Source organism: Equus quagga, chromosome 22, assembly GCF_021613505.1.
Source record: "Equus quagga isolate Etosha38 chromosome 22, UCLA_HA_Equagga_1.0, whole genome shotgun sequence".
NCBI classification, from domain to species: domain Eukaryota; kingdom Metazoa; phylum Chordata; class Mammalia; order Perissodactyla; family Equidae; genus Equus; species Equus quagga.
Window position 1 is genome coordinate 37005587 of NC_060288.1, and position 12401 is coordinate 37017987.

At 48.8% G+C, this 12401-nt stretch overlaps 1 protein-coding gene across 6 annotated transcripts in view; it reads right to left on the bottom strand.

The window, feature by feature from the left end:
• The window catches only part of ARHGEF10 (Rho guanine nucleotide exchange factor 10), a 130592-nt gene that overhangs the window by 51774 nt on the left and 66417 nt on the right, over positions 1–12401 (bottom strand). For 5 of the 6 annotated variants that reach the window (XM_046648440.1, XM_046648442.1, XM_046648444.1 and 2 more), the window contains 4 exons: positions 12234–12326; positions 7111–7281; positions 5310–5455; positions 1660–1841 (listed from right to left, as the gene is read on the bottom strand). In XM_046648440.1, coding sequence (XP_046504396.1) covers positions 1660–1841; positions 5310–5455; positions 7111–7281; positions 12234–12326 — 592 coding nt within the window. The remainder of the gene's footprint in view (positions 1–1659; positions 1842–5309; positions 5456–7110; positions 7282–12233; positions 12327–12401) is intronic. The other variant, XM_046648443.1, reaches the window with a different exon arrangement.

Sequence of the window (12401 nt, forward strand, 5' to 3'; positions counted from 1 at the left end):
CGTGGCTGCTGGAAAGCTCCTGGTAGCACTGAGGGCTCAAATGCAGGAGCGGACTTATTCTAGGTTCTTTCTTCCATGTACTATTTAAAAAATTTAGTCATCCTGCTTTATGCTTTTTAATACTGCTAACGGATTCGAATCTCATCCTAAGTTAGCTCGGTGTAAGTCATGAATTAAAAGATGAATAAGAAAATGTAGCATTGCCTGTAATGCACAGTATCTATTTTATGGATCAAAGCCATCTTCAGTGATTTGAACACGATGATGCAATCTTAATTACAACAGTACACAAAAGTATAACACGTAAGACGGCGGCCAATATAAAACACAGGTGCATTTTTCACTTCTCAAAACCAAGACGTAAATAGGATTTGCAATCAATACTTTCAAATAATCTAAATAGGTTTTTAAGAACTTTTAACAAACCAGACCTTTAAGCTGCTCTTGAGTAAAACTGTAACTAACCGTGTCAATTTGGAAAACCACTTGTCTCTCCTTCCCTTTCCCCCTCTCTATCCCACTCCTCAGCGTGTCCCTCCTTCCGAAAACCTGAGATACGGTTTGGCACTTTGATTCTCAGTTTAGACGGTATGCATATTACTTCAAATAGGAGTATGACTTAGTCAGCAATTCAAGAGTGTAAGAGCTGTATAACACGCTTGAGGAACTAGTTTACGAGGCAGATTACCAAACTGAATGACTACGAACACAAACAGGAACAATAAAAGAGACCCCATGTTAAGTTAGACCCAATGTTCATTATGTCGTGTTCTGTAAATCCAAAAAAAAAATGTGAATATTCAGTTAGGAAAAGTAAATGTTTTAAGAGCTGAACATGTCAGAAACAAAATATTCTGAAAGATTACTGAATATGTTTGTATTTAACATTATTAACATTTAATTATAAAGGCTCATTTAATACATAAAAAGGTTTATTGAAAGTTCCCATTCACTGTATTTTATGTGCTCCACAACTCAGGGGCAGAGGCCAGAGGGTGAATAAAATTAGCCAGGCTTTATTTGGATTTAAAAAAAAAAGAGAGAGAGAAGAAAGAAATGATCACTATACTCCGTTCCAAACCCAGAGTCTGAAGACCATTTAGTACTAATAACCGTAACCCTTTGGCGACTGCTGAGGCAGCTCCAAAGCATCTTGACAGCTTCCTCCCTCGTCACCCTGTGAGGCGCACACACGAGCCTCTCCTCGGGGAGACTGAGGAAGAGGGAAACGGCTCATGAGCTGGTTCGCGGCAGAGCTGAGCCCGTAACCCTGGTCCACGCTCTCCAGGACTTCCTCTGCAGCAACTCAACGCACACTCGAGGGAGGAGAGCTGGAGCCCGAAGCGCCTCCCAGGAGACGGGGAACAGAAATCGAGACTGGAAGATGGAACACACCCACACGGCAGGAGGGCTTGCCTACAAACGCAAGGACGCACGCACACCAAGCAGGGACAAGTTCCAAGATCAGCAACCAACGTGGCGCATCTGTCTACATTCCCGGCCAACATAAAACACAGATGCCAAAGCCTGGACTACCCAGCAGATCCACCTTTCACCCTTGTCTCCTGAAGCAGTGAGGCTGAGGAATGCGAGTCTAGTCTCGCCAGAGCTCACACCAGCCCCACGACTTGCGAGCACGCTGATAAAGGCGTCACTTACTCGGCTTGGCATTGGCCACCACGGCCAGGCTCTCGGGCGGGTGCACCGGCGGACACCTGCTGTTTTCTCCTGCACCGTCCTTACTGCCGTACTCGATGACCTCCACGTGTCCAAGAGGAACACTCCACTTCAATAAATACCTTTGGCTGGTTGATATTACAGCATTGCTGTCGTGCGAGGTGCTGAAACAACCAGAAATTTTTATTTTATGAAGAAGTCATGAAATTTTTATTCCTTAGATGTTCAAGTGAGAAACATTTGAGCTGTTGAATCATAGTGCTTCTGACTTGCTTGCCAATAGTTAGTATTTGGTTCCATAATGAGGCCTCCAATTAGATGAGAGGGGAGGACTTTCCGTTGTCTAATGCAGAAAACACGGGAGAATGTGAAAGGCGCATCTCCCAGAAAGCCTCAAGGTTTCCACAACAGCGTAAAGGGGACAAGGTGAATGCTTCCTGGTGGCTGAGCAAAGATGCTTGAGCGTTTGGGCGAACGCTACTAACAGGGAACACCTCCCATGTGGATAGACATCTTCTCTAATTGTTTCATATGTGTTAGAGACTCTAAAATCTCTTCTGTACTCTTGGTTATAATATAACCATTTTAATAAAATTAAATCACAGCATTTTACTCCATGATTAAAATACTTATTGAGTATGTAGAAATAACATTTAAAAATCCCATGACCCATATAGATTTTCTTCTTTCATCATAAAATGGAATGCATACATGCAGAGAAACACACAGAACACACCTGGACCAGTCAGGTGGGAGATGCTAATACAAACATCAGTGGGACGGCCACGCAGATCAGCACCCCCAGCCCTCCACGTGCCCAGGAAAACCCCACCTGTCCAGAGCAATCGTTATTCTTACTTCTGGTGATGAACACATTTTGCTTTTCTTCAAGATATATTTTTAAAAATCAAAATGTAGACAGGAATGAAAAAAACGCCAGATGCTATGTTTTAAACTGAAATACTTCACGGATGGGGAGACAATTTATACCCAGGCTACACAGCCTCCCTCCATTATCAGAGGATTTCAGTCTCCATTTCAACCTCTAAACCCCATGGGAAGAGGAGGAGGAAACACAATCAGACACTGAGTAAGAAGTAAAATTGATTCTGTATTCCGTGAATTAGAGTGTGCCTTAAATAATAATTTAAAAAAATGGAGATACCCACGAATTTGTACCAAAATTTCCATTCCTCCTGTTTGAATCTAAAATCTTCAATCCTATAAAGGTTTGGGAGCTTGATGTCCTCAGAGGCTACGCAGGGGTCCTTGGAGGCTATTTTTAACATTTTAGCCTAAAACCAAAATGGGTCCTCACTTCGTCACCTTCGGGGAGCGTCGCTGAAAATCTCAGGCTGCTGACACATTGGTGGGAACGAACTGCTCCTCTTTACCGCACTTTGTAAAGCAGTTGTCAGAACATGGGACCCGCCCCAGAGGGCAGGGCGTTATTTTAAGGAAAACTCCGGTAGTAAACACAGCTGACTTCCAAGGTATCCGTTTTTATCCATCTTGAGAGGACATCATTTCTATCAGCCTGAGAATTCTAAAACTAAGTGAAGTTTCAGAAGAACCAAGTTGACACTTGGCCACTTGGCCACACTTCAGACAGGGGCCTCTGGTGCAGCGCACACGTGGGCCGCCGGCCCAGACACAGCAGTGACCTGTGTGGTGGTCAGTCCTCTTGCTATATTCAGACAAAGGTCGATCACAAAGGGGAAAAAGAACATTCCAGAAGATACTCCTACAGTGCAGAGAACTCTGCTGTCTACCAGCCATTGCAATGAACACACAGCATCTTGTCTTCCATCTCTGTTGTTCCCGAGGCAGGTGGGGGCATGCGGGCTGCAGGGCACCGTCCAGAGTCAGCGCAGGGAGAGCTAACAGGACAGGGGACGTCTCTTGGACAGCTGAGCCTGGAAACCATCGTGCTAAGTTCTTAGTCTCCATATTGCAGGAAGCATCCCATAATACGGGAGAAACAGGATAGAAAGGTCTTATTCATGATACTTATTCTAAAAACCTCTCGAGAGCAGTCAAAGCCAGCACACCAAAGTCAGGCCCTTCCACAGCTTCACTGAGTCGGCTCATCTCCAAAGCGCGAGAGCAACTGGCTTCCACTCCTACACGTGGGACCGCAGCGTGCCCAACACGGGCATCCAGACGTCCCAGTGTGGCAACGGCTAATTCAAGGATAAGGGCTGGGCCATCGATAAGAATCTAACAGGATCCTTTACAAAAGGGGGGTTGTTAATTCTGGTACATTTTCCAGACTGAATCTGTAGCTGCCACAAAGTGAGTGACGCGGACCAGTGAGAAGAGCGACATTCACTGGGCAGTCCTCCGGGCCGGATGCTGGGCCTGCAGCTCCAGTGCACGTTCTTGCTCAGCCCCCACGGGAGCCCCAGAGATCGTCATCGTCCTCATGTTACGATCGATCGTCATCCCTAGTTTACAGATGAGGAGCCTGAGGTTTAGGGAGACTGGGCTAGGAGGGGGAGCTGGAACTCGGCTGTAAGAAGTCCAGTGCCCAGTGTGAGCTCTCACACATCCATCCACTCGGCCTCCCTGCAGGGACTCCAGCGTGGCGGAGGGCAGGGCGCCGGACCCACGTGACGCTGATTAGTGCTGTGCTGGTAAATGGTTAACAACTGGCTCCCACTGGAGGAGAGGACCCTGATTCATCATGTTGGCCAATTTCCATGGTGTACATACTCCCACTGTGGATCATTTCAAGCTACCAATGGTTTAGCAACCTGCTCCCAAAACTCCTGAAAATTTAACCACCGACCCCTGAAAGCCACTATGAGCTGGCTCCAGGACACTGCTGCAGCTTGTTACTCATTTAGCACCAAGAGCATTATATTCAATTTTACACCAATTCCCTTACAATCAGCCTGTATGTGAAGACCTCTGAAGTTCTCAAATATCCTCAACCAACTACAATATTCTCTGCATTGGAGAACAATTCTGATGTAAAATGATTTTAAGTGTAACAACTGATAAAGTGCTATTTACTCATTTTCTTGCTTTACACTACATATGACTGTACCCAAAATATAAGAACAAATTTATCAAAAATATATTTATAGAGAAGCAGCTAACGAGAAGGAACTTGAACAACAACAAAAACAAATGCTGTAGAATGATTTGGGAGGGTTATAAAAGAATCTCAATTCAGCTTCCAGTTCCAACATCAGCCTTGTTTAAAGAGAAAATATACATACAAGTCCCTAATTTCTACCCGCAGGGTCTTGGCAACTTATGCTGAACTCATTTAAAAATAAGCTTGTTTAGGGGCTGGCCTGGTGGCGCAGAGGTTAAGTTCTCGTGCTCCACTTCGGTGGCCCGGGGTTCACTGGTTTGGATCCCAGGTGTGGACATGGCACCGCTTATCAAGCCACGCTGTGGCAGCCATCCCACATATAAAGTAGAGGAACATGCGCATGGATGTTAGCTCAGGGCCGGTCTTCCTCAACAACAACAAAAAAAGCTTGTTTAGTATAAGGTATCCCTTAATCGTAGGACCAAGTCGTGCACAGATATCAGCTGAGTCTGAATGAGAAAATTAGTGAAGTCACTCGCTCATCTGAGACACAGATCGCATATAATCACAAAGGCAAGATCCTTACCGGGCACTGACCGTGGCGCACATCAGCACGTCGTTCAGCATGAAGATCCGGCGTTCTTTGGTTTTAACAATCTCTCCTCTGTCGTTGTAAACTGTTTCTATCATATCGTCAGATCGAACGAGGTATCGATTTCCACTGCTGAGAAGCTGAATATTCAAAGTAACGCTTGACACAGTTATCACAATCAAGTTGATCAGAAAAAGAAAAAGGACGAGGAAAAAGTCTTGCAAAACATGTGAGCATACAGTGTTGAAGCTCTACAGACATTTTCCTTTAAAGAGAACCCACGCCCTCCCACTCCCGCTTCCTGTACCCATGATACAGAGTTCAGAGCGGCTTGTTAAAAAGTACGCGTGTTACAGTGTTTGCAGTTGTATCTTAAACAGAGCGAGGAACCTAAGGTCCCCTTGTAAACACGACCGTAGCTAAGAGAGGTTGGCTTCACTTGCCTTGACCTGTCATTCCACACTTTCCTTCTCTTTCAGTGACCTCTCTGAACATGCTCCCCCCTCACAGACGGTCATCCCACAGCCCAACCGTTCTGTGGTTTATAGCATTGTATCAACTGGGGATATTTATAAGCCAAAGCACTTATTTTGTAAATTTACTTTCCCCAAAGGATGGCATAATTAAGTAAACATCTTAACTTCATCTGGTATGACATATTTTATCTCACTGAGCCAAACAAAATACCCTTGGTTCTTTGGAAAGAAACTTTGTATTAATTCGTAAAATGATGTAAGTCATAGAGAAGAAAGACTTACAACAGTTTCTATGTAGCCCAGATGGTCTCTACTGCCTCCTGACTCTAAACCTGCACGGGCTGGCTGACCTCACTGATGACCTTTCCCGGACGTGCTCAGGCGAGTAATCAATAACGTGGGTGCACATTACCATGTGATGTACCATGATGTCACAGTAAGTGACGCATCGCTGCCTCTTCGTACGCCCCTGAGCTCACTGTCCCACATGCTTTCAAACATTCATGGGAAGCATGATTTTAAACAACATGAACCATGTCGAGAATATCACAATGCAATTTTCTGTTTGTAAAAATTCCTATATAAATCATATGTAGAATCAGGGAAATCCTGCTGTTTAAGATGTTATTACTATAAAGTTCTTATAGTTAAATTACTGAATGTTACTATATGGTAGGAAATCACCTCTACTGACAAAAACAAAAGGTGATTTTAGCAACAATGAATATATGTAATTATTTAACACAGCTCATTATCAATTAACCTCTTCCTGTGGACCAGGGCCTTAAATAAATACGGTAAAGCCTACACGAAATCAGATGATTGCTAAGGGAAAATGATTTTGTAAATGTAAAGCTGAAATACAGTTTTTAAGGAACTGCTTTCATCCTGCATTTTGCATCACTTTTTCCTGACAAATACGGCTAAATCCATGCATAGATGATTACAAATAAAAATGTGTGTAAATATTTAATTCTTTAACTACGAACATCTGAAACGAAATACTGCATTTTGAAGGTAAAATTAAGCCAAAGGAGTTGCTCTTAACCTTTCTGGGGTCCTGGATCCATCTGAGGACCTAATGGGTCTGTGACCCCCTTTCCTGAGAAAACGCACACACACTGACTAGGGAGGCTTTGTGCACAACTCCCTGGGTTCGCGACCTGCCTGAGGATCTCCATCACCCACCAGTTAGGAACTCTGGGCCAAGTGGGTTATTCCAAAGGTTCCGGAAGACTAGTAATAAATGGATGACAGAACGGTGCTGATTAGTACAAAGCGAAAGTAATGTCAGCATAGAGTTGGTGACATCTCTCCACCTTGTTCAGGTATCTCTCGTTCACGGCTTTCGCGATCTGCTTAATCTCACAGCGCTGGTCAGCATCTCTTTTCCTTTCATTTAATTTCTCCGCAAGCGTCTCCAGCTCCGTCAGCGCCATCTGAAGGGGCAGCCTGTCAGGATGTCCTTTGGATGTATTCTTCAACATGTCCTTTTGGGGAAACAAGTAAAACGGGACAAGGGTGACGGCTGGTGTCGGGGGAAGCAGCCGGGCGTCGCATCCACACTTCCAACCCAACACTGCATGCCTCCCAAGCTGGCGACTGGGGACAGCTGTGACATCAGCTGCTTCTGGGGAAGAAGGACACAAGCACTGGGAAATCACGATTTGGCTGAATATTTGAACAACTCCTTTGCAAAAAAAAAAAAAAAAACTGATGTATGAAATGGCATTGCTAACGGGAAAAAATAGCATTTCCAATAAACCACCCTATAAATACCAACATGCCACAATCTTCAAATGCTTTCCTCTCTGTAACTATCCTCAAGATAATGACGAGACTTTTTCTCAACGTGAGTCAGCCTCATGGACCCGGGCCCCAGAGGTGGGTCCAGCTACTTCATCAACAGGCCAGTCTCCAAATGGGACACGTGGGGCGTGTGTGCTGGGCCAGCTGCTGCCCCCACAGCTGCAGCCCATGCAGAGGGATCCCTGTGGGATGCCCCCTCCCCGGCACCTCTCCGAGCATCTCTGAAGAGTCAGGGAGGCCTGAGGTGGAGCAGGGAAGTGGCACGGCCCGGAGCGACGATATGGTTCCCAGTAAAACGACATCGCGTGTGTCCAACACTAACAAACCTTCAAGAGTGACATCTAAGTGACAGGCACTATTTTCGTCTCCTCGATTTTGCACCTTACAGTGTTCACCCTGCTCATGCAGACCGCGTGTTGACACTTGAAGGAGGGAGACCCTGACTGTGAAACACCCCTGCTCAGAACTAAGAGGGCTCCTCGTCTTGCCCACCCATCCCATCCTCAGGGGCTGGAGCAGCACCCGAATTCAACAGGCCCGGGTCTTTTTAAACCTGTTGGTTTGTTTGATCAGAAGACAACAAACACTGCACAGATGAGGAAACGTTTCCGGTTTGGATGAACAGTACATACTGTTCCATGTTTGTTTCTCTATGAATCGCATCAAATCCTATCACGGCAAAAATGAATAACCTGAAAACCAATGCTGGCACCCAGGTCGCGCACTGGGAGGGCGCACATGGGTGTCAGAACACCATCAACAGGACGAGCCTCGCACGCCTGAAAGCCAGGCAGCACAGCAGACCTGCGGGAGGAGCCGCTGACTCAAGGGGGAAGGCACGGAGCGACAAAAGGGGAGCTTGCTGTCGTTGTTACCAGATTGGTACTTACTTTGGTACAACACGCAAGACACGGTGGCAGCTGGGGCAAAGGAAGACAATACTTTCTGGACCACACGTGGAAACCAGCAGGCCCAGAAAAGCCAGGGGCAAGTCAGTTTCATCTCGAGTTCCAGGGAACAGCTGTGGGGTCACAGCGACGATAAGTAATAAGGCCAGAGAAGAGCTGACGAGGATCAGATGTGGTCAGGACAGAGGGCAGAGCCAAGGAGAGGCAGGAGCGTGCCCGATGGGCCCAAGGAAGGAAGGGCACGCTGGCCCCTCGGTGCCATCCCCTCCACCACCACCCTCAGGGCACACGGACCACAGCAGAACTCAGGAGGGAGGGTGAGCGCTTGCCCGTGGCTGCCAGCCTGTCCTGTCTGCTGTCCCAAACCCAAGCCGGCATCCTGAGCTGGGAGACAGGGTCCTGGGCACAGCCTCATAACTACCTCAGGCATAGAAACTGCACTGTCTCTGACTCCAATTGCCCATTTCCCAGAGGAACAGGGTAACCTGCACCCACCCTGGGTGAGCCACCCCCGCAATGAATGGACTGCACGTGGCCAAAAACGCCTAAGGGCTGTGCCCGCGAGAGAAACCTGCTCACACGACCCGGGACCCCCAGCCTGGTTTCTGGGCTGCACCGTCAGGTCGAGCGGAAGACGGTTTTCTGCTTTGGGGGAGCAATGCGTCCTATGTGGGGACTCACAGGAGTTCAGGGGTCGGGAGGGAGGAAGGGAGAACCATGTAGGACCTGACCTGAGAACCCCAAGAGAAACCTTGTGGTTTTCTTTTTTTGGTTGAGGAAGACTGTCATGGAGCTAACATCTGTGCCAGGCTTCCTCTATTTTCTGTGCGATGCCACCACAGTGTGGCTCCATGCGTGGTGTGCAGGTCCGCACCAGGGGTCCAAACCTGTGAAGCCCGGGCACGGAAGCAGAGCGCGTGAACTTAACCACTACACCCCAGGGCTGGCCCCAAGCTGCATCTTTTTTGGTGGAAATGGTTCTTAAATCCAAATCCTTGAATCTGTTCTAAATGGAATTTGGAGTGTAAGAATTTTTATCTATTCCTCCTCGGTGAATTTAAGTATCTAGAGGTAAATAAAAAGAAAGAAAAAAGGAAAGAGCGTTAGGTGCTTCCGAGAACAAAGCTCTAAGTTCTGAACCTCATAACAGACAGGCAACGCGTGTCCAACAGCTTGGTCCTCGACCTCGCATCAGCCGCGTCTGTCCGTCCCAGGGCCCTCGGCGCCCTCAGGGGTTGGGAAGCGCCAGGTGGACTCAGAGACAGAGACCCAGGAGGACCCTCTTGTCCCTGCACTGCGTCCCCCCAGTGCCCCCGTAAACCCGTTTCCTGCCCATAAAAGGGGCAGCACCACCTCCCTCCGGGGCCCTCTGGAAGCCAGCACGATTCACCCCGGGGCTGTGTGCACTGCAGACGACGCCCCCGCTCTTCAGAATGACCCCAGGGACCAACCCGGGCCAAGCTCCCTCGCGGCCTCCACTTCTCTTCTCTCTCCAAGAGCCCTCCCATCCTTTCTGTCTAAAAGGATATATTTTGCAAAAATATCTGGGCCAAAGTTTGCTGTTATTTACTAACATTAAACAAAAGCTAACAAGCTAGATTAAAAATCATATCCAATTTTAATAAACTAAAAATAAAAAGTACTCAGGGGAGACGTGAAAACCCGACACTATCTGTGCTCTCACAGTCAGGACTTGTAGCAGCTGCCGGGCACGATGGGAACCAGAGCAACCCCAGCATGCGGGTGCCCATGGCCAGGTCTGCATCTGAACTCACGCTGTGCCATTGACAAGGCCATTCTGTCTCTGTTCTCGGTCCCCAAGGGATGAGATCTCTTGGCACCTGGGGGCGTGCCCTTGTGAGACTTAGCCCACTCACAGTGAAAGAAATGACTATCTAACTGGCTTCCTGAGGTCTTTCCTCCCAACCAAACGACGGCCTCCGTGATGCGAGGCCTGTCCCTCCTGTCGTTGATGGCTCCCTAGAAGCCGAGCGTCCTGCACGTGGCCAGAGCTTGGTCAATACTTGTTAATTGAGGGAATAACACACATTTTCTGGATATTTTGACTTTAGGAAAAAGACAGCTTTTGTTATTAACACCCTAATACAGGTTAACTGGACATACATCAGAAAAGGGGTGAGAAAAGAGAATACAATGAAAAATGACCTATGAGCTCACCAGAGAAATGGTGAGTATTAACATTTTCATGTGTATCCTTTTTCCATACTTTCTGACTACTTTACTCAAAAAGTGCATGTTTCACAGAGATTTGGTGGGTTACAAAAGAAACTGAAATCTCAAGGGAAAGGGACTTCACACAATTTCCCAAGTGCCAGTTTATTTCCAGGAGGACGTCACTGCAAACCTTTGATCATTTTAACAGTCAAAGTCCTCTGATCTGATGAGAAAAGCGAGCTGGGCCGTCCCGCGAGCCAGACACAGGACAGGCCATCACCTGCCAGCACTCCAGTCAGCTAAGAGCAGGCCTGCAGCTAAGAGGCAGACGAGGGGTCTTCGAGCCAGGGGGCAAACCATGCCTCACACGGGATGTGACACTCGATGCCTGCACTCAAAACCAGTCTTACCGCTTTTCAAACAACAAACGTCTCTAATCGAGAATTCCTAGTTTAAAAAAAATGTAGGATCTCTGGGAAAGTCTCTTCTCCAGGCTATGCCTCCCAGTCCTGGGACAGTTTGTCGACTGAATTAACGACTGACATAGTTTAACTTCACTCTCAGCTTCCTGAGCCTGCCGCTCCCATCCAGGCAGCTGACTCCAGACCAGGACCTGGATTCCAACAAGGGGGCTGTTATCTGCCTGCCGGCCGGGAGCCAAGTCCAGCCAACCCCCACCCCCACCCCGAGCATGAGTTCAGGTGCCCGGAACAGAGCTCCTCAAACCCTTGGAATTCCTTAGTCTCAGAGGTAAGAGGAGCCCCTCTCCACCAGGCCTGAGTTCATGCTAACGGGGTGAGTCTTGGAGGATGGGGGCTGTGGCCAGGAATCCACCACGTGAGTGGAGGGCTGGAACTTCCAGCCCCACCCCCACCACTGGGGAGGGGTGAGGAACAAGGGGCTGAGTTCAATCACTGGCAGGCAACGATGTGATCAACCATGCCCGGCAGTGGACCCTCCTGGAAAACCCGAAAGGACAGTCCAGAGAGCGTCCCGCTTGGTGAGCAGGTGGCGGTGCGGGGAGGGTGGCGCCCAGAGAGGCCGTGGAAGCTCCGTGCCCTCCCCACACCGCGCTCTGTGCATCTCCCCAGGGACGTTCCAGAGCGCATCCTTTAGCAGGCACCCGTAGCCCAGTAAGGAAAGTGCCTTCCCCAGTCCAGTGAGCCGCTCTAGCAAATTCCTGAGCCTGAGGGAACCCCAACTGGGGAGCCAAGCCGGACAGAAGTGTGGGTAAAGGGGTGTGTCTGAGGCGGGGCCCTCTCACGGGATGGAGCCCTCCAACTTGTGGGTTCTGACGCTATCCCCGGTCGTCGGCGTCACACTGAACTGAATGAGGACCCCTGGGGGAAGGTCCCCAGCCACATCCAGCAGGTCAGCCTCCCGGCAGAGCCCCCACCCTGGCCCTGATGGTCTGTGATGGGGGGAGACGTGGAGGCCTGAGAGCCGGCAACGGACCAGAGGAGGCGCTGGAGAATGGACAAGCAGCCGCATTTCCAAAGGGCCGGGGGAAAGCGGGTGATGGCCCCAGGGAACCGAGCAGACGCGCGTACCTGGAGCAGCAGGATGAAGTGCGGGAACCTCTGGATGGGCTTCATCATGAGGCTGTAGAGTGTGGTACGGTCCGGGCTCGACTCCTCGCACTGCTGCGGGGAAAGGGCGCTCGCTCACTCGGGGTCAGGGCCGTGCCAGCCCCGCTCCCCGCCACGGTGCGCTGGAAC